Source organism: Physeter macrocephalus, chromosome 16 (genome assembly GCF_002837175.3).
Source record: "Physeter macrocephalus isolate SW-GA chromosome 16, ASM283717v5, whole genome shotgun sequence".
Lineage (NCBI taxonomy): Eukaryota > Metazoa > Chordata > Mammalia > Artiodactyla > Physeteridae > Physeter > Physeter macrocephalus.
Window position 1 is genome coordinate 53864555 of NC_041229.1, and position 20519 is coordinate 53885073.

The 20519-nt window shown below is 49.4% G+C and overlaps 1 protein-coding gene across 1 annotated transcript in view; it reads left to right on the forward strand.

The window, feature by feature from the left end:
- Positions 1–20519, forward strand: part of TENM4 (teneurin transmembrane protein 4) — a 758990-nt gene that overhangs the window by 343911 nt on the left and 394560 nt on the right. Inside the window, exons 5-6 of the mRNA XM_055091504.1 lie at positions 14534–14821; positions 17363–17632. Of these exons, the coding sequence (XP_054947479.1) occupies positions 14599–14821; positions 17363–17632 (493 nt within the window). The 5' untranslated portion in view covers positions 14534–14598. The remainder of the gene's footprint in view (positions 1–14533; positions 14822–17362; positions 17633–20519) is intronic.

Genomic DNA, 20519 nt, shown 5'->3' on the forward strand with positions numbered 1-20519 from the left:
GCTGAGCCTGCACGTCTGGAGCCTGTGCTCCGCAACGGGAGAGGCCACAACAGTGAGAGGCCCGCGTACCGCAAAAAAAAACAAAACAAAACAAAAAAAAACAAATTTAGGGCTACAATAAAGAGAACAAAGTGAGAGTCTGGCCCCAGGAAGCAGGACTGTGGCGACCCAGGTGTAACATTAGCCAGCAGAGGGTCCAAGGGCCAGAGCTTCCCCACAGAGAGGACAGGCTCGAAGCCCTCCTGGAAGGCGGAGAGGCAGCTGCGGCCACCGAGGGGGGCTCTGCTCAGCCCATGTGAGCCCACTGTGGTGCTAGGGCAGTCTGCTGGTTCTGGAGGAGCACGGTGTCTGTCCTCAGAGCTTGGTGCTAACATCTGCTGGTTCCTCTCAAAGGAACTCACGGCCTGGCCCATGGCTGAGAGCAGAGCTGCTTAGTGGGCCTGTGCCTGCTGGGTGGTTATGCATTTGAGTGGGACGCCCCATGGGGATTTGGGGCTGGATGGTACCAATGACGTGAGACTTGTGCTAACAGGCACCTCTGATCCCATGCCCTGGGGTTCACGTCGCAGCACATTTCTGTCCAGCTGGAAGCTTGGTTTGATCAGAATCCTCTTAGCATGGGGATTGGCATTCCTGAAACATATGGAATTCATCCAACAACATTCCTTCCTAACTGTGGGGTAGTAATTCATTTCCTTGTCTGTCTAACCCTCAGGATGCACAGAGAATTTAAGGCAGACCTCTGCACTTAGAGTCAAAGACCTGGGCTGCATCTAAGCACTGCCTCTTGCTGGCTGTGTGACTTTGAAACAAGCACTTTACCTCTATGACCATCAGTTTTCTGTCTAATATAGGATCATGACATAACTTCTCAGAGGTATTTGTTCATTTATCCAGCCAGTCATTATTAAGTGCCTACTATTTTCAAGGTTCAAAGTTGAGATTCGGTGCTGAACAAGATATAGACATGATCCCCACCTGCTTAGAGCATATAATTAAGCAACTACTTAAACATAAATGTAATTTTGAACAATTCCAAAAAAGAGAAGTACAGGATGGTGGATTAAGTGGCACAAAAATGTGGAAAAATGTATAAGCTCTGAAGTACTGTTTAAACATTAGGTGTTACTCTTTTCGTCCTCATAACATTTCCTCTTATTTTTTTAAGGTACTTTAATGATCTGAGCCTCAGTTTCCTCATCTGTAATACGGAAATTATAATACCTATATCGGTTAGCCTTTCTATGTAACAGATCTCTGTAAAATATAGTGGCTTAAAATGACCATTTTTTTCCAATTTTTATTGACATATAGTTGATTTATGATGTATAAGTTTCAGGTGTACAGCAAAGTGATTCTGTTATACATATATATATAAATATATGTATTCTTTTTTCACATTCTCTTCCATTATAGGTTATTACAAGATTTTGAGTATAGTTCCCTGTGCTATACAGACAGTAGGTCCTTGTTGGTTATCTATTTTATATAGTAGTGTATATATTTCAATTCCAAACTAATTAGGCGTTTGGGATTAAAATGACCACTTATTGGTTCCTGTTTCTCGGGGTCAGAAATTTGGGCTGGGCGGAGCTGGGTGGTCCAGCCACTGTCCTCTGGGCTCACTCCTGTGGCTGCAGTCTATGGGGCTGGTTGGCTCAGCCTTGGGTCTCTAGCAATAAGCTGGACAACGTGGGTCTTGCTACATGATGGATGTTTTCCAAAAGTAGCAAAACAGGCAAGCCCAAACACTCAAGGGTTTTTCATGCCTCTGATTTCTGATTGCTAATATCCCCTTGGTCAGTGCAATCACATGGTCAAACCTGGAGTCAGCAGGGAGACTACACAAGGGTGTAATACAGGGAGGTATCATTACTAGAGCAATCTACCCCCATACCGAACTTCCAGAGTTGAATTTAGGAAGTTGAAGTTGAATTTAGTTGGGAATTGAATCAGGAGAAGGCACAGAGATAATTATCCTGTTGTTTATTGAGTCCTTACTTATGCACCATGCATAGAGTTAAGTATTGCCGTGGATTGCCTCATTTAAGCCTCAGGAAAGCCCTGTAAGATAGTAGATACTATCCCCATTTTATAGATGAGGAAATTGAAGCTCAGTTTCTTTGTCCAAAGTTGTACAGGAAATACATAGTAGGTTCAAGGTTCAAACCTAGGTTTGCCTGACTCAAAAAACCTACTTTTTTTCTCTTCCAGGCTGACCTTTTTTTTTTAATTTATTTATTTTTATTGAGTTATATTGATGTACAATATTATATAAATCACAGGTGTACAGTATAGTGATTCACAGTTTTTAAAGGTTATGCTCCATTTATAGTTACTATAAAATATTGACTATATTCCTGTGTTGTACAATATATCCTTGTAGCTTATTTTATACATAATAGTTTGTACCTCTTACTCTCCTATCCTTAACTTGCCCCTCCTCCCTTCCCTCTCTTCACCGGTAACTACTAGTTTGTTCTCTGTATCTATGAGTCTGCTTCTTTTTTTATATTCACTAGTTTGTTGTATTTTTTTAGATTCCACATATAAAGTGATATACAATATTTGTCTTTCTTTGTCTGAGTTATTTCACTTAGCATAATACCCTACAAGTCCATCCAGGTTGTTGCAAATAGCAAAATTTCATTCTTTTTTATGGCTGAGTAGTATTCCATTGTATATATACATTACATCTTCTTTATCCATTCCTCTTTTGATGAACATTTAGGTTGCTTTCATGTTCTGGCTATTGTAAATAGTGCTGCAATGAACACTGGGGTGCATGCATCTTTTTGAATTATGGTTTTCTCTGGGTATATGCCCAGGAGTGGATGATATTGCTTATATGTGGAATAAAAAAAAAAAAAAAAAGGTACAAATGAACTTATTTACAAAACAGAAGTAGAGTCATGGATGTAGAAAACAAACATATGGTTACCAGGGGAAAAGGTGGGGGGAGGGAGAAATTGGGAGATTGGGATTGACATATACACACTACTATATATAAAATAGATAACTAATAAGGACTTACTGTATAGCACAGGGAACTCTACTCAGTACTTTGTAATGACCTATATGGGAAAAGAATCTAAAAAAGAGAGGATATATGCATATGTATAACTGATTCACTTTGCTGTACACCTGAAACTAACACAACGTTGTAAATCAACTATGCTCCAATAAAAATTAAAAAAAGAGATAATTGTAGTTCATGCACAGTTGTAAAAAAATAGTACAGATATATCCTGGGTACCCTATTCCCAGCTTCCCCCAGCAGCAACATGTTCCAAAACTATTGTAAGAGAATAGATATCACAACCAGGATATGGACATTGGTACAATCCATTCATTTTATTCAGAGTTCCCCAATTTTACTTGTACTTATTTGTATGTATGCGTGTGTTTACTTCTACCCTATTTTATCATCTGCGTCCAGTCAAGATAGGGAATATTTCCATCACCACAAGCACCCCTCTCACTGCCCTTTTATAGCCACACCCACCTACCTCCCACCCCTACCCCATCCCTAACCCCTGGCAACTACTAATCTGTTCTCCATTGCTAAAATGTTGTCATTTCAAAAATGTTATATAAATGGAATCATATTGTATGTAACATTTTATGATTGGCTGTTTTCACTCAGCATAATTCTCTAGAGATTCATTCGTATCATTAACTCATTCCTTTTTCTCACCAAGTAGTCTTCCGTGGCATTCCGTTTACATAGCCATTCAGCTGTTGAAAGACATCTTAACTGTTTCCAGTTTTTAGCTGTTATGAGTAAGGCTTCTTTGAACATCTCTGTACAGGTTCTTGTGTGAACCTAAGTTTTCATTTCTGAGGGATAAATGCCCAAGAGTGCAATCGCACGTGTAATTGCACGTTTAGTTTCATAAAAAACTGCCAAACTGTTTTCCAGAAGGGCCGTAATATTTTATATTCCTAACAGAAATGTATGGGTGATCCAGGGTCTCTGCATCCTTGCCAGCATTCAGAGTTGCCACTGTTTTACATTTTAGCTCGTCTGATGGGTGTGTGCTGACATTGTGGTCTTCATTTGCATTTCCCTGCTGGCCGGTGATGTTGAACATCTTTTCATGTGCTTATTTGCCATCTGTATATCCTCTGCAGCGAAATATCTGTTCATATCTTTTGGCCATTTTCTAATTGCGTTGTTTGGGTTTTGTTTTGGTTTGGTTTTTTACTGTTGGGTTTTGAGAGTTCTTTATGTGCTCTAGATGCTAGGCTTTTGTTGGATATGTGGTTTGCAAATATTTTCTCCCATGTGTTAATGTTCCATTGTAGTTTTAGTTTTTATTTCTGTAGTGAAATGACGTTGAATATCTTTTCACGTGCTTATTTGCCATCTGTATATTCTCTTCAGTGAAATGTCTCTTTATGTCTTCTGGCCATGTGCTAATTGTGTTGTTTGGTTTTTATACTGTTGAGGTTTGAGAATTCTTTAAATATTCTAGATACTAGTCCTTTGTTGGATATGTGGTTTGCAAATATTTTCTCCCACTTTGTAGCTTGTCTTTTCATCCTTTTAACAGTCTTTCACAGAGCATGAGTTTGGATTTTGGTGAGGTCCAATTTTATCCCTTTTTGTTGGTGTGGGGATTGTGCTTTTGATGTAGCTTGAGGTTTTCACCACTGTGCTCCACTGTTCTCTGAAGCTTGGGGGAGAGAAATCGTGATCTGGAGGGGAGGGATTGGGCTTGTCTGTGAGGTTTGAAGGCAGAGTTAGGGTCAGTGGGAAGGCTCTTGAAGGAAGCAAATTTCAGCTCACTATCAGAATGAACTAAGGCCAAACTTAGGGGGTGAAACATGTTAGGAGTAAGTGGTATCATCGGCGATCACGCAAAGGCTGGCTGGTGTCCATGGGGACGCAGAGGAATGCACGCATCAGATGGGGCTGGGCCACTACATCCTTTATGATCCCTCTACCTGTAAGAATCTAGGATAGTGGAATCTGAATTACCCCCACCTGATTGGACGCATCTAACAAATACATCCCCCAGAGACCATCCAGCTTGCGACATTTAGAAAGGCTTTGGTTGGCCATCTGGACTGTCTCCACGTTGGGGCAGGTTGAGCCAGGCTCCACAGGAGGTGGCCAGCGACACCACAAGGTCTGCAGTTGTCCTGTCTTGGGGCAGAATGCACCGGGCCAGAGGCTTAAACGGCCCAGTGTCAGGGTCGGGGCCTCTTCCTTGCCCTCTGTCTCCAGCCTGGGGGCCAGCGGCATGACCACCTGCCCCATCCCCACCCCAGCCTCCTCTTCTTCACTCAGACTGCCAAGGAGAATCCCTTGCTTTACGGCACTTAGGAGACTTAATTACCACAGGCGAAGTCCTTTGAGGCCTTGGATGAAAGGGATGGGAGCCGTGCAAGCTTGATTAGGCATGTAGAACTCTGGGCACAATTAGCTCCATGAGATTGGCCCTCCCTTTATCGTCTCCAGTTCTGTGACTTACAGCAGCTAATTATTGAAATAAAAATTGCCTGACCACCCAGCTGCTGGAAAGAGGGCCCTGATATCTATTAAGTCTGCCTTTAATTATTGGAGATGGCCGCAGCTTCAGGCAGTTGGGGTTTTCCCATCGTTATGAGCCTTTTCCTCCGCCTCTTTGCGACTTGAGTACACGGAGATGTAAGCGAAATTCTGCCAAAGCCACTTCTGTCTCCCTTGCTTTCCAGACATCCCTTTCTGGGACACCTTCGCTAACAAGCTTTGTCTGCTGCAAGCACCGCTCCTGGCACCTCCCCAAGGGGCTTTGCAATCTTTGCACTTTTACAGAACTCCTGGGCCTTGACAGAGCTCTTGGAATTCCACTGTGTGGCTGAGTGTGTGTGTGAAGCTGAGGGCTCCTGCCTCTTCACTCGTTGGCTGTGGCCGTCAGCAGGTCACAGCCTCCGATCCCCAGCTTCTCCTCTCCAGGAACGCAGGGCCCTGGGCAGCTCTCGGAGGGCACAGCGGTTGCCACCTTCACGCCTCTGGGAGTTAGGATTGAACTGTGGGATCGAGGGAGTTAGTGTTAAAACCAAGAGCCTCACCATTTCCAAGAGCCTTAAACTGGTGCCTGCTTCCCTGGGGGGCTGGTTTTCCCCTCCAGCTCTTCCCTGTTCAGCACTCCCTGCCTTACAGAGTGGAGGCCTAACACAGGAACCCCAGGTAATGTAATTACAGGATAAGCCTTGGACACCACAGGGGATGCACGATTAATCAGCTCGACTATCTCTCCTTGCCCCTGATTATCTCATCATGTGGTCCCAGAACAAACCGACAGAAAATCAGAAATCGGTGTAGGGCCTCTGCGCACTTTTTACAGAGAGCTAACACTCAAATAATCTGGGTTTCAGGCTTGATCCTTGACTGGGTTTTCTAGGGAGAAGGAAGGAGGGCCCTGTCAGTAGGGGCTGCACTGCAGAAGAGACCGTTTCTCCAGGTGTTGTTCATGGAAAAACTGAGTCCCAGCAGACAGCACATCCTGAGGCCCCCTGGTGGGTGTGCCCCATGGGAATATGGTGTCCGGTGCAAGAGAGAGGGGGGTGAGGGCCATGCAGACTACACCCCACAAGAGAGGCATGTGGGCACGCCCCTCTCCTTGTCCCCTGTTTAACTCCTGTTCAGACTTCCCTCCTCAGCTCAGGTGTCACCTCCTCCAGGACACCCAAACTGGTGTCCCTCTCTGACCCCCAAGTGTCTGTGTCAGCCGCTCTTTTGTGTTCACTGTGCTGGAATCACCTGTAGATGTGTCTGTCCCTCTGACTGCTTCTGGTCAAACTACTTGTTCCCAAGTCTTACCCTGGATTTTTTTGGCGGGGGTTGGGGAGAAGGATTAATTACTTGCAGCAAGTAAGGAGAACACTGGGGGTCTTTTCCCCAAGCAGTGTCTCCCCAAACTGCAAAGTTGCGGAAGTTTTAAACTAAGGGTGCATGCGTATTCATGAGGGGGCTCGAGCAGAGGAGAGTTTAGCATAGAATTGGGGCAGAGGTCAACAGAGTCCAAGCTGTAGTTGATTGAGGTCAGGAAGGTTGATATCATTCCGTCCTCCACCTGGGTGAGGGCCTTACTTCCTGATGTCAGGACTTACCGAAGCTCAGGTTCTTTATGTCTCAAGACAGAAAGAATTCAGTGAGAGGTAGAGTGACAGGTTAAGAAGGGGGTTTATTTAGAGAGGTACACCACATTCCACAGACAGAATGCTGTCTGTCTCAAAAGGCGAGAGCGGCGCTGGGAGAGAAACACTCCACAGAGTGTAAGCCATCTCAGAAGGTGAGAGACCTCACCCTGGATCTTAGAAAGCCTTGTTAGGTGGCAAAGAGGGAGTGAGATAGATGAACCTGGGGAAAGGTTAATGGGAAGGTGAAATGTTCAGTCTGATGAGAAGACTCAAGGATGCACAGACTGGCGCCTCTTCGGTCTGTAAGGCTCTGGCCAGGGCAAATTGTTAAGACTTATTTCCTGAGATCCCAAGGAGCAGAGCTGAGGCTTGTGGAAGGAAGCTGAAAGGAGGCAGGTCCAGCTCCACGCCAGGAAGCACAATCTCACAGCTAGAGCTGTCCCTGGAGGGGATGAGGTCCCCAGCTTTGGAGGGGGTGTGACCACCTGGTGGGGATGGGACACGAACCTGCTGACCTTTGATGGTGCTTTCAATCTTAAGACAACAAATGCCACATGTTCTGACTCTGAGATGCCACCATTTGTAAAGGGGAATCATTTGGCTCATAAATAGCTTTGAGAGGAGAAACCATAGATGGAGGAATCCGGATAGCCCGCAGCCCCCGTAATAGCTCCTGTTGGCCGAGGGCCCAATGTGTCCCCTGTCCTGCACGCGCTCAGCCCTGGGAGGGGTCGGGGCCGCCCTGGCGGGAGCTCCCCCAGCCAGGATTGGAGGAGCGGTGCCCGTACAGCAACCAGCGGCCCTTTGATGCCTGACCTGTGACAAGCCTTCCAACAGAAGGGCGACATGGCTTCTGTGGGCAGCGGTACCATCTGTCACCTGCCTGCCAGCCACTGATTAGGGATGTCCCCACAGCCAGGCTGGGCACAGGGCCACACTCCACTATGTTCCCAAGAAAGCCCTTCCCCTGGCCCACAGTGCTGGCTTTCTGGGTGGGGACACCTGGAGATGAAGCTGTAAAAGGCCAGGTCAGGTGCTAACTGAAGAATTCTTCTGAAGGTTCATCAGAAGAATTAATAACTGCTTAACACACTAAGTGAAAGAACAAACAGACAGTTAAGCAAACTAGAATAAGGGGTGACCTGTATGGGAAGCAGTACAGGTTCTGATTAAAAGCTTGAGCCTGAGGGTCGCACAGACCCAGGTTTGAATCCTCACTCGCCCCTTCCTTGCTGTGGTCCTCCGGGCAAGGCATTTAACCACTCAAAATCCCAGTTTCTTCATCTATCAAATGAGAATGGTTCAAGGGCCTGGTCAGGGTTAAACGAGGGAATGCACGTAAAGACCTTGCCTTTAGCCACCCTTATTATAATCACTCTCTTACCATTTTAAAAGGCAAAGGATTCCCTAATGTGACAGATCAGGGAAATGTGCTCTGGGGGCTACCACAGGGAAAAGAGAGCAATCAGATTCCAGTCTTGGCATTTTGTGTGAACCTGAGCATCCCTTTGTTTCTCCGAGGCTCAGTTTCCAAATCTGTAAGGTGGGGATACGGTGCCTACCTCTTTGGTTTATTCATAGCCCAGCACAGTACCTGGCACAGACTAGGTGCCTCTCCCCCTGGCATTCCCCTTCATATCACACTGGAGTTGTGAACAAAGGACTTGCAAAAGCAAACTTTGAAGGACTAAGGAAAGTAAAAATTTATGATGACTTTATGCACACATACACACAGAGATACTGCCTAGGACTTATATTTTGCAGAACACATTTTAGCTCAAATATTTATGAGCCCTTTTTGACACACTAAGAACTGAAAAATATCACCATGTGCTTATGTTAAGGAAAACTTATAAAACTTTAGTCCAGTAGGAATTCAGTCAATTTCCTGGCTTGTCTCTGGTCATTTCCGAGGTTGCGAGGAAATCCAGGGTTGTCACAGCCCCCGTTTCCCTGAGGCTTTGGCAGGGGCAAAGGGTCCTCGGCAGGTCTGTAGGTCTGATGACGTCTCCCCGTGAATGCTCCAGGCCCCTGCCTCTCATAAATATTGCTGGAGCCCATGTAAAGGGCCCAAGTTGGCTTTTTGAGTTTCTCCCAAACACCAAAAGCTTTGTTTCCCCATCTCCTCTTCTCTCCCCGAGTCCCACATCCTCCTTGTCTTTCTTCCAGGCCAGCTCCCGGCACCAGAAAACCAGCTAGAGGACATGCTCCCCCGGGATCGCCAGATCCAGGCTTTCTGCCACCTGCACTTTTACATTGTACTGTCCACTTGTGTTATCATCATTCATGGAAGTGCCTTTTTATTTTTTCTACCAGGCTGCTCACTCCTCACCTCTCAAGCTTGATCTTAGACCACTTTCCCTCACTGAAGTTTGGATTCTGTCTGTTCCCAAACTCCCTCACCCCTCCCACTTTCATGCAGGTTGTGACCTAGAATGGTCTTTTTCAAACTGTAGGTTGGCAATCCATCCATAATTCTCTTTTAGTCAAATAGAATAAGATAGAAAATATCAGATTCCACCCTTGAGGAAAGGTTAGGCATGGTTTTTGAAATTTTTGTTTTAGTTAGAACTTTGTAGATTTAGGTGTGTGAAATAAATGTTTACTGTAGGTGAGAGAAAACGGGGAAGTCACAGATCTAGACTTCTTTTCTCTCCTTACCTCAAAACCATCTGGCCTGTCTCACTTTTCCTTGACTTTCTTTGGTCATGGTTTAGATGTCACTTTCTCTGAGCAGTGGTCCCTTAATCATCTCTCCACCTTTGGCCCACCTGACCTAAGTTAGGTGCCACTCTGGTGTCCTTCCCCTGCCTCTCTCCCTGTCTGACTTGCCCACTGTCTAGAAGCTTCAAGGAGTAAGAAGCTCATTTTTCTTGTCCACCGAAGCCTCACACAAGGCTTGGAAAGCAGGGTAGGAAGTCAGTGTTGGGGGGAGATGGGGAAGGGGGAAGAGGGGGAGAGCACAAGAGAACCTCGTGTCTTGCCTTCATGCAGCTTCCACCACAGTTAGGAGAGAAGATTCCTTAGCAATTATTTACCGAATGAATTAACCTCTGGTACTAGGTGTGTGTAATACCTTTCTTCAGGTTTAAACATTTTCTTCTGATTCAAATCTAGACCCTGATATTTGGAAGCCATGTGATTTAGAGCAAATCACTTAATCTCTTTGAGCTTGTTATCTCATTTGTAAAATAAGAGTAAATAAGAGAAAATATAAAATAAGAGGATAATATCTAACCTGCATAGTTGTTGTAGGGATTAGAAACAACATGTACAAAGTTCCCAGCATGAGTAGGTATTAGATTAACAGTCATTTTGGAACTTCCCTTGTGGCGCAGTGGTTAAGAATCCTCCTGCCAATGCAGGGGACACGGGTTTGCTCCCTGGTCCGGGAAGATCCCACATGCCGCGGAGCAGCTAAGCCCATGCACCACAACTACTGAGCCTGCGCTCTAGAGCCTGCGAGCGGCAACTACTGAAGCCCACGTGCCTAGAGCCCGTGCTCCGCAACAAGAGAAGCCACCGCAATGAGAAGCCCGCACAGTGCAGCACAGACCCAATGCAGACAAAAATAAATATATAAATATTTTTAAAAAACAGTTATTGGGGCTTCCCTGGTGGCGCAGTGGTTGAGAGTCCGCCTGCCGATGCAGGGGACACGGGTTCGCGGCTGGGCCCGTGAGCCATGGCCGCTGAGCCTGCGCGTCCGGAGCCTGTGCTCCGCAACGGCAGAGGCCCCAGCGGTGAGAGGCCCGCGTACCGCCAAAAAAAAAAAAAAAAAAAAAAAAAACAGTCATTGTATTGTCACTGCCTCTCTTCCTATCACCACCATGTGTCTCCAGGCTTCCCCACATTAACAGACCTGTTCAAACCTTCCAGATCCATCTGAACCAGCTCCATGTAAAAGAAAAAAAATGTGGACTTTATAATCACTGGCTCGCTGGCTGTGTGAACTTATCAACCAACTGGCTCATTGAGTCAGCTCTCTAAAATGAGAAGTAATTAGGGCACTTCCCTGGCGGTCCAGTGGTTAAGACTCCATGCTTCCATTGCGAGGGGCGAGGGTTCAATCCCTGGTCAGGGAACTAAGATCCCACATGCTGTGAGGCGTGGCCAAAAAAAAAAAAAAGTAACTAGAGTTCTTGTGGGTCTGTGTGGGAAGCACCAGCCACAGCACCCGATGCAGACATGATTCTTCCCTTCTCTTGGCCAAAGCCCACTCTCCTTCCCCCTGGATAGACCAGAAATGACCCCCATGTCAGCATAAGGAGAAAGTTATACAACTACGGTTCATGCTTTATCAAAGCACTCATCATTGATGGCCCCTGTGGCTGACACCCCAGAGAGATGGTAGCTGCTCCTGCAAGGCTTGTGTCCTGCTCATCTCTGGGCCCCAGTCCCAGCGCGAGACTGGTCTGTAACGGGTCGTGGAAATGAACTCCTCTGCAAAGGCATATTTGTGTGCTCGGGGCTTACCTGGCGAAGAGTTTCAGCAGGCAGTAGGGGTGTGCGTCTGTGCGAGTCGAGTTGGGGTGGCGGGGTGTTCTGTGGGCAGTGAGAAGCAGGGGGAGGATCAGGAAGGGTCACAGGTGGGGACCCGGAGGTCAGCAGGGTAGAGGGACTGACTTGTGTAGGCACGGACGTGTGTGGGCGCTTCTGGCACCCTTCCCGGCACTGCCCCCACCCCTCCAGGGTCTCGGCATCGCTATGCTGCAGACCCTCGCTCCAAGAGGAGCTTTTCTCCACTGTCACTTCTTTCATCCCAACCTCTTCCTTTTCTCTCAATTAAATGCCAATTTGAGGGACTTCCCCGGCGGTCCAGTGGTTAAGACTTCGCCTTCCAATGCAGGAGGTGCCGGTTCGATCCCTGGTCGGGGAGCTAAGATCCCACATGCCTCGTGGCCAAAAAACCAAAACATAAAATAGAAGCAATACTGTAACAAATTCAATAAAGACTTTAAAAATGGTCCACGTCAAAAAAAAAAACTTAAAAAAAATGCCAATTTGAGTGTGAACCATGACTGATCTCCCATCTGTTGAAAAAAAGTAAATATTTACTGAATTACTATATTAAGACTGAAAAGGAAATGAGAGCAAGGCAAATGTTCTCCTTGCCTCTGCTTTGTAATAGGGAAGCCATGAGTTTGGGGACTGTGTTCTTAATTTGCAATTACTGAGCCTCTGCCTTGAAGCCAATGTCTTCAGTCAACAGGTACACACTGGTAAGAGACATAGTCATTCACCAATTTAACAGCCTAAAATGTGTCTCAGACTTATTAACATGTTTGAGGGAACGTTCCTTCTCCAGTTATAACTGACATCTAGCTGGAGCTTTCCAAAGTATGCCTTTTAAAAATAAAAAGTGGGTTTTTTCTGATGATAATAATGGCGAACATGTATTGAGCACCCATTGTGTATCAGGGATCATATGTACCACGGACACGTATTAATTCATTTCATCCTCAGAACCACCTAAGAGGTGGTTCTTCCCTCTTGGGAGGGAAGAGAGCATCCTCAGGCCAAAGGGATACCGATAACTTCGATGTCCACGATCAAAGGCAGAACTCGGAAATCGCTAGCCCTCAGAACAAAACTGACCCATCAGTGTGTTTAACTTGGCCTACATATAATAATGGATTACATTTAAAAATCATACATTTTACATCCAAGTCCAAATTTCCAGCTTGTCTTAAAAATTCACAAGACCCCCTACACTCCTATGTCACAGCATTGGTAGGCACTGAACACCCACTGCCCCGTTGGACAGGCCCCGCCCTCCTTGTTGGTCAGAGGCCCCACCCTGGGCACTGAGACTCCTTGATGACAGCTCTTGCTCTGTTGTTTCTCTAACAGGACAGTGACACAGTAGAAGGTTTTGTATACCCATGTTGCTCTGGAAAGTGGAACAATAAAGAACTGAGAAGGTTGTATATTTCAAGAAAGAGAGCTCATCATCCTTTGTGCAGGATATCCTGCTTTCCTCCTGTGCTGACCTCCTGGCTCTTGTAGGGGGCTACGTTTGCTACCCCGGAGCCAAAGGAAGACATTTGGAAAGAGAAAGACGGTGTACAGCTTTAAAAAATGTGTCGGCCTAGGGCAAAAGGGTCAAGATGGGGAAAAGAGGAGAAAGGGAGATTAGGAGCTTCCCACCAGCCACACAGCCTGGCAAACCCAACATATGCGGCAGGTGCTGCGGCTTCCCCAGGTGCCGATGGTGCCTCCAATAAGATGGATGAGTCTGGAGGTGAGGGAGTTCTCTGATCAGCATGATAGTCCAGGCCCAGCCTAGCTGGAAGGACACTTCTGTGTGGTGGGAGGGAGGGGACCCAGGGAACATAATAAAATAGGAAAAACTCGGACTTTAGAGCCAAACAGACCTGGTTTCAGATCCTGACTTTTTTTTGTGTGTGTGGTATGCGGGCCTTCCTCTGCTGTGGCCTCTCCCGTTGCAGAGCACAGGCTCCAGACGCGCAGGCCCAGCGGCCACGGCCCACGGGCCCAGCCGCTCCGCGGCATGCGGGATCCTCCCAGACCGGGGCGCGAACCCGGTTCCCCTGCATCGGCAGGCGGACGCGCAACCACTGCGCCACCAGGGAAGCCCCAGATCCTGACTTTGATACGTACCACCTGAGTCACCTTGAGGGAGGTTTGGAACCTCAGTTTGCTCATCTGTCAGATGGAGACTGGTTGGCTGTTTACTTAAATATGCATTGGCGGCACCAGGCTTCACTTTAGGTGCAATAGATCAGGAGTTAGCAGAACAGGTAAGGCCCCTGCTCTCATGGTGCTTACATATGAGTGCAAGAAAACAGACAATAAGCAGGTGATTATTTAATTATCTGGTGGTGATAACTGTGGATTGGTTGTTTATACCTTGGCTCATTTCCAGAAAAGGTTGGAGACGGTAATAATATCTCAGGACGTGTGACAATTGAATGAGACAATATATGCAAAGCGCTTACCCCAGTGCCTGAATATAGTCGTTCATTTCACAAATTCTTAAAGAGCCCCTGTTTTGTGTGAGGCCCTGTCCCAGCCAGAGGCCTGATGGGAACACACACGTGATTCGCATCTAGCCGGATCGGGAAAACTAGTGCCCTCTGGCCTTTGTTGTCAGCTTCCTTGATAGGCATCACTGAAGGACAGGCTGAGGGCATCTCCACAGGGGAGATAGGTGGGTCGTGTAGCAGGAAGAGAAAGGATTCATCATTAAAAGCCTTGGGTGCAAGTCCCCCTGTGCTATTTATGGCTGCGTGGCCATGGAGCACGCCCTCACCTCCAGAGCCTTAGGCCCCTTGTCCACAGCGCTGCCGGGTGAATCGAGGTCCGGGAGGGACCCGGGGACTGCCTTTGCCCCCTGGGGCCTGAACTGACGCCCTTTCTTTGGTTTCTCGGGCGCCAGACCACTCGGCCCTAAGTGCGGCGAGGACCCTGTTCGTGGATGTGGAGGAGCGCCGGTCGGAGGCCATGGACGTGAAGGAGAGGAAGCCGTACCGCTCGCTGACCAGGCGCCGCGACGCCGAGCGCCGCTACACCAGCTCGTCCGCCGACAGCGAGGAGGGCAAGGCCCCGCAGAAATCCTACAGCTCCAGCGAGACCCTCAAGGCCTACGACCAGGACGCCCGCCTCGCCTACGGCAGCCGCGTCAAGGACATGGTGCCGCAAGAAGCCGAGGAGTTCTGCCGGGCAGGTGAGGGCGGCCGGGGCGGGGCTTGAGGCGCGCCTGCGCACTGGTATACCTCCCTCCCCACCTTCCCCCCGGGCGTGGGCGAGCTTGAGCAGGGACTGGAGTCCAGCGGGGTGGAGGGTTCCCGTCCGCACCCACACTCCTATAGTTTGGCACCTAGATCTGGTCAGAGCCTACCCTGTAGTTCGTTCTTAGTTCATTCGTTTTCATGCTCACCCCCCCTCGTGGGCGTAATGAGGTGGTTAGGAGCTGAGTTCTGACCACCACCGGCTCACCTCTAGGCCTCCCCTGTTAGATGGCCATGAGTACTCGCTACTGCACTGAATTGTCCTGAGGACTAATGAGATGACGCGTTGCGAGGTAAGTGCGATGATGCCATGCCTCTCCCACAGGCCAGGATCCACAGGAAAGCTGACCTGTTAAAAAGGCTGCCTCTCCTGCTTTAAAGACGAGGGGTCTTCAGCTGTTTCCCATTTGTGGTCAACAGCTCAAACTCTGACATCAGACAGACCTGATTTGAATTCTGGCTCTGCCATTTTTACTGCCCTCAGTGTCTTCACCTGGGCAATGGGGTCACAGCCGTGCCTCCTAATTGTAAGGTGGTGGGGAGGATTGATGAGGACTGGAAATAGAGCACTCGACACTTGCACAGAGCAGGTGCTTCAGAAATGCTGCCTGCTACTGATTGCCATCTCTGGGTTCTCAGTGAGGGGAGGAGGGGACAAATGGTGTCAAAGCTTTCCTCCGGCTCCGTGAGCCCTGCCAGGCCCTGGTTGGCCTGGATGCCATCCTAGCGCATGAGGCTCCAAAGGGAGCCCCTCTTATCTTCATAAATAACAAATGAGAAGCATTCTCAGCTCATAGGCAGGCATGGGCACTGCAGCTTACAAAGTTCTCTCTCTCCCATTACCTCCCTGGAGCCTCAAAAATCCTGTGAGGGTAGCAGAGTTCTCTCCTCCCACCTTCCCTCTCCCATTATCCATCCTCCAGAGTGCTACCGGAGTGTGTCTGTCTGATTATTTAACTACCCCTCGCTGAGCACTTACTCTGTGCCAGGCTGGACACGGAGCTGACTAGGACCCTGGGAGGCACAGGGGTTCCTGGTTAACAGCGATGCACACGATTGGGAGAGGAGGCCATCTCTGAGGGCTCCCCTCCTGCCTCACTGGCAGTTCCTTCTTCCGTCCTTTGCAGGCTTGTCCTCTCCAGTCCTGACCCTGGTTGTGGTATCCTTCAAAGCATGGGCATCTGCCTCTTCTCTCTTCTTACTCCACTCTTCCTGTTTACTTTCAACCACAAACCTCTCCTCTGAGCTCCCACCCTGATACCCCGCCCTCTGCCTCTGTGGCCCCAGGACACTCTCCGTGGATCCCCCCACTTTGGGCTTTCGCCCTTCATCATGGCCTGGGCTGTGTGTCCCCCACTTGACTGGGAGCTCTGCGAGGTCAGGCACCACGCCCTGCTCGTTGCTGTACATCAGTACCCGAGGGCAGCTTGGATTGGGTTAAATGTGGTGCTGCCTTTAGTCCATTTCCTAGATCGGTGGTTTAACTTGAATATGATCCTTAGCGCCTTCGTCTACCGGTCTTCCTCATCCCCCAAAACACTCATGGGAATGTTAAAAATATGGAAGAAGCTGTCCCCAAGTAAACACTGAGTAATGTGGAGGCTGTTTCCCATGGAAGTCAGTATCCCCTTTGTCCCTCAAACACTGATCCCTGAGTGAACTCCCCTCACCCATGTCTTCCTGGCTTCTGTCGTGGGCACAGCCAGGCTTTCCCGGGGCCTCGAGAGACCTGTCAGCGGCCCAGCCTCAGCTGTGTGCTTGGCTCCCTGGGTTACCCCAGAGGCTGCTGGTTCCTGTCACAGCCCACCTGGCGTGAGGAAACAGAAGGCAGAGCCGACCTCCTTGTGCAAGACCCACTTTTCTCAGCCAGTCACCGTCTTCTTCACTTTCCTGCTCCAGGCTTTCCTGACGTGTCTGGAAAGGAACGTCTGGTCCCAGGGAACCATTGGCATTTCATGGACCAGGCTTCTGCCCTGCTCAGGAGCCCTCCTTGCTGGCAGGCCCTCCCTGGGCTGGAAGAGGAGAGCTGAAGCTCTCCGTCCAATTTAGCAGACATGTACTGAGCCCCTACTGGGTACTGGGTTGCCTTCTAGGCCCAGGGATTTAGGAATGAACGGGACACAGTCCCTGCCCCCGTGGAGCCATCTTGAGCAGAGGACCCAGACTCTTACGCAGTTCTGCTCTGCAGGATGACCAGGGCCGAGGACTCTCAGAGGCAGCTCGGAGGAAGAAGCAGTGACTCCCACACAGGGTGTAGGATGAGGGGAGGCTTCTCAGACGAGGGGCCATTTGTATTGGGCCCTCCATGAAGGGGTGGAGGGTTCGGGCTGGTGGAAAGGGTGCCGAGGAAAGGCCCGGGCATCGAACATCACAGTGAGCTCAAAGGACAAGAGTGAGTCCTAGGGTAGGGGCCGGGCTTCTGGTGGGGAGATGCCCCCCGTCACACCCTGACCCCGCTCCCTTGCCTTCCCTCCTAGGCACCAACTTCACCCTGCGTGAGCTGGGCCTGGGGGAGGTGACGCCCCCGCACGGGACCCTGTACCGGACGGACATCGGCCTCCCCCACTGTGGCTACTCCATGGGGGCCAGCTCCGAGGCTGACCTGGAGGCCGACCCTGTGCTGTCCCCCGAGCACCCCACGCAGCTGTGGGGCCGCAGCACACGGTCGGGGCGCAGCTCCTGCCTGTCCAGCCGGGCCAACTCCAACCTCACGCTCACCGACACGGAGCACGAGAACGCGGAGAGCGGTGAGTGGCCCGCTTGGCCTGTGCCGGGCGCCTGGGTATGGGTCCGGGGTTTTAATCACAGTATTGATCTTCTGCTCTATCCCTTGGGGCTCCGATGAAGGTGGTGGAAAATTGCTTTGCTCTCCGTCGTCAAAAGGCAGAGCTTCTCGCAGGGTCGCGTGAAACCCCCGCCCGTGGGTGACAGGCCGGAGATGGGTTGCCGCACTTTCATTCCAGATGAGAGGGGTGCCAAAGGGGCAGGGTTACTGCTTACAAGGTGCCTGTGCGGGTGGGAGCAGACGGGCCGGAGGAGAGTGTAAGCCCATCCCCTGCAGCCCATCCTCTCCGGCGGTCGCCGTGCCTGGTCCTGCAGAACTCTGCTCACGCAGCCTCCAGCCTCCAGGTGCCCAACCACCCTGGGCGCCCGCCACGCGTGCTGCCCCACCCCAGGGTCTTACGCTGATCAGAGGATAGCTTTCACACGAAAACTGTCGCGCTGGAGTAACTTAAAACTCGTGTTTTTACCCCAGTTTCCCATGGTCTCATCTGCAGACTGGAGGAAGTGCTGTCTCTGGACTCTATTCCACTCTCATCTCTGTAGCTCTCTTCCAAGGCCGGAGAGATGCTGTGGGAGAAAAAGAGGACAAGTTATTCACACATCTCCTTTTTTGTGGGGAAGGAAAGGGAGCCGCGCTCCAGGGTATTCCCCTTCACTCTCGGACCTTGCTGGCAGATCTCTGAGGGGCCCTGAGATAGATGCAGCCCTGCAGTGGGCCACCCGCAGTGGGCCACCCGCGGAGGGAATTTCCCTTTCTGTGGCGCTTTGTGCCACAGTCTCTGGGCAGCTTGTGGATGAGGTCCACATGGAGGAAGGAGGGTCCTGCTGGAGTCTGGCAGCAAAGACTTAGGGAGGGTGGCAGAGACCAGGACAGCCCCTCTGCCCGGGGGAGGGCTTTGCTTCCCAGAGGTCCAGTGAGGGGGTCTGCTGGCCCTGCCACGCCAGAGGTGGGAAGGGAGCGTGGGGATGGCAATCTGAACAAGAACTGAAAGAACCAGGCCAGGTACCAGTGCCCCCTACTGGTTTCCAGCTCTAAATGCAGGATCCTTTGATTCCTCCCCAGGATGTGGGGGAATTGGAGAAGTGGTTTTGGGGTGGCGGGGGGGCGTGTGTGGAGACACCAGGTCAGAGGTGAAGGCTTAGGTGGGTTAGTCTCTGGAAAGGACGCTCCAGTGGGTTATGCACGACACAATCCCAGATTTGGGATCAGGCAGGAGACTAGATAAGGTCAGGGTCAGGTGGAGAAATCCATCTCCTAAAAAAGTCAGGTGCAGCAGAATTGCAACTATTTGTTCCACCAGTGCTGCTAGAGAACTTGGAGTTTTTCCTAGGGACGCACCTGTCTGAAGGGTGAAGGAGCAGCAGGTCCCAAATACCAGCTTGGCAGTGTCTCCCTCCCCTGACACTCCACCAGCCCTGGGAGGGGGTCAATGACCTCAGCAGCTGAAGGGGTTCCCCTCTGTGCAGTGGGGAGCCATCCACACTCCCTCGTCCACCTTCCCACCTAGGCCCAAGCCCAGCCAGCAGCCCCCTTCTCTCTTCTGCACTACACGCTGAATTTGATGTATGAGGCCTGTGCAGAGAAAATGGTGTCTAACTGGGAGGCAGGAAGCCTCAGTGCCATCACTGACCTGGGGTGTAGCATTGGATAAGTTAGATCCTTTCTCTAGACCTCAGTTTCCTCATCTGTAAAATAAGTAGTTATAATGAAATCAGCATTCCTTGTACTGTGAGAATGTTAATAGTTCTTAGATTGAAGAGGGGTGGAGGGGAGTGCTCTGTGGTCAAATAATGTAGGAAACACTGAGTTAAAGGAATTTAAACCAGTTTCCTTAGTGCAGGACTTCTCAGAGCCTTTAATACGTTAATATGCATGCTAACAGAGATTTTAGCAAGGAGGGTTATATGCAGCCTCCCCCAAATTGATATGAGAATAAAAAACCCTTTATTCTCAGAGCATGCAACGGGACCAGTGTTCCAGTGAACACTTCTGGAGCATAAGTGAGCTGAATCACCTGTAGACCCTTCTAGATCTAGGATTCTGTGATTCGAAGTCCTTACATTAAGGTGAAGGTGCCCAAGAGGAACATGATAGTAATAACAACGTACTAGTTAATACCTGCTACTGATTATTAGACCCCCATGCCCAGTGCTAAGTGCTTAGCTGTATGATCACATTTACTCCCTCTACAACACCTTGAGATAGGTTTTATTACCCTCGCTGTACAGGATAAGGAATCTGTAGCCCAGAGAGGTTAAGAAACCTGTGTAGGTCACATAGCTAGCAAGACGAGATTTGAACTCAGGACTGTGTGATTCTAAAACCTTTACCCTTGTGTCCCTAATCATAGTGAATTTCCTCTGCAGCAAAGTACTTGGGTTGTTTGTTCGTTTGAAGGCTTCTTGCCGTGGTGACAAATGATCTTTTTTCCATAAAACCATGACAGAGTGAGGCACGCACCACCCACTTTATTGTATAGTCCCTGAGAGCTGAATTACAGCTGAATTAAGCCTCTGTTGGGTTGATAACGACATAGTCGGCGAGCCTGAAGAGCTCGAGGCTCTGATAACAGGGACAGGGAGATGGTTGCCTGCTTCCCTGGCCATACCGCCCTCTCCTCTGGTCATGCATTTCGGCATTGGGCCATAGCACTCTAAGTCTCACTGTGCTCACGGAAGATGGGCAGGCAAAGGATCTAACAAAGAGCTCCTCCCTGGCCACCTCATTCCTTCCAGGCCTGGACTTCCAAACTCAGACATCCTGCACCTGTCCACTTGCTTCAGGCTGGAAAATTATATTAGTGACTTTGCTATACTGGAGTCTAAATAATGACAGTAACTCATCCTGGC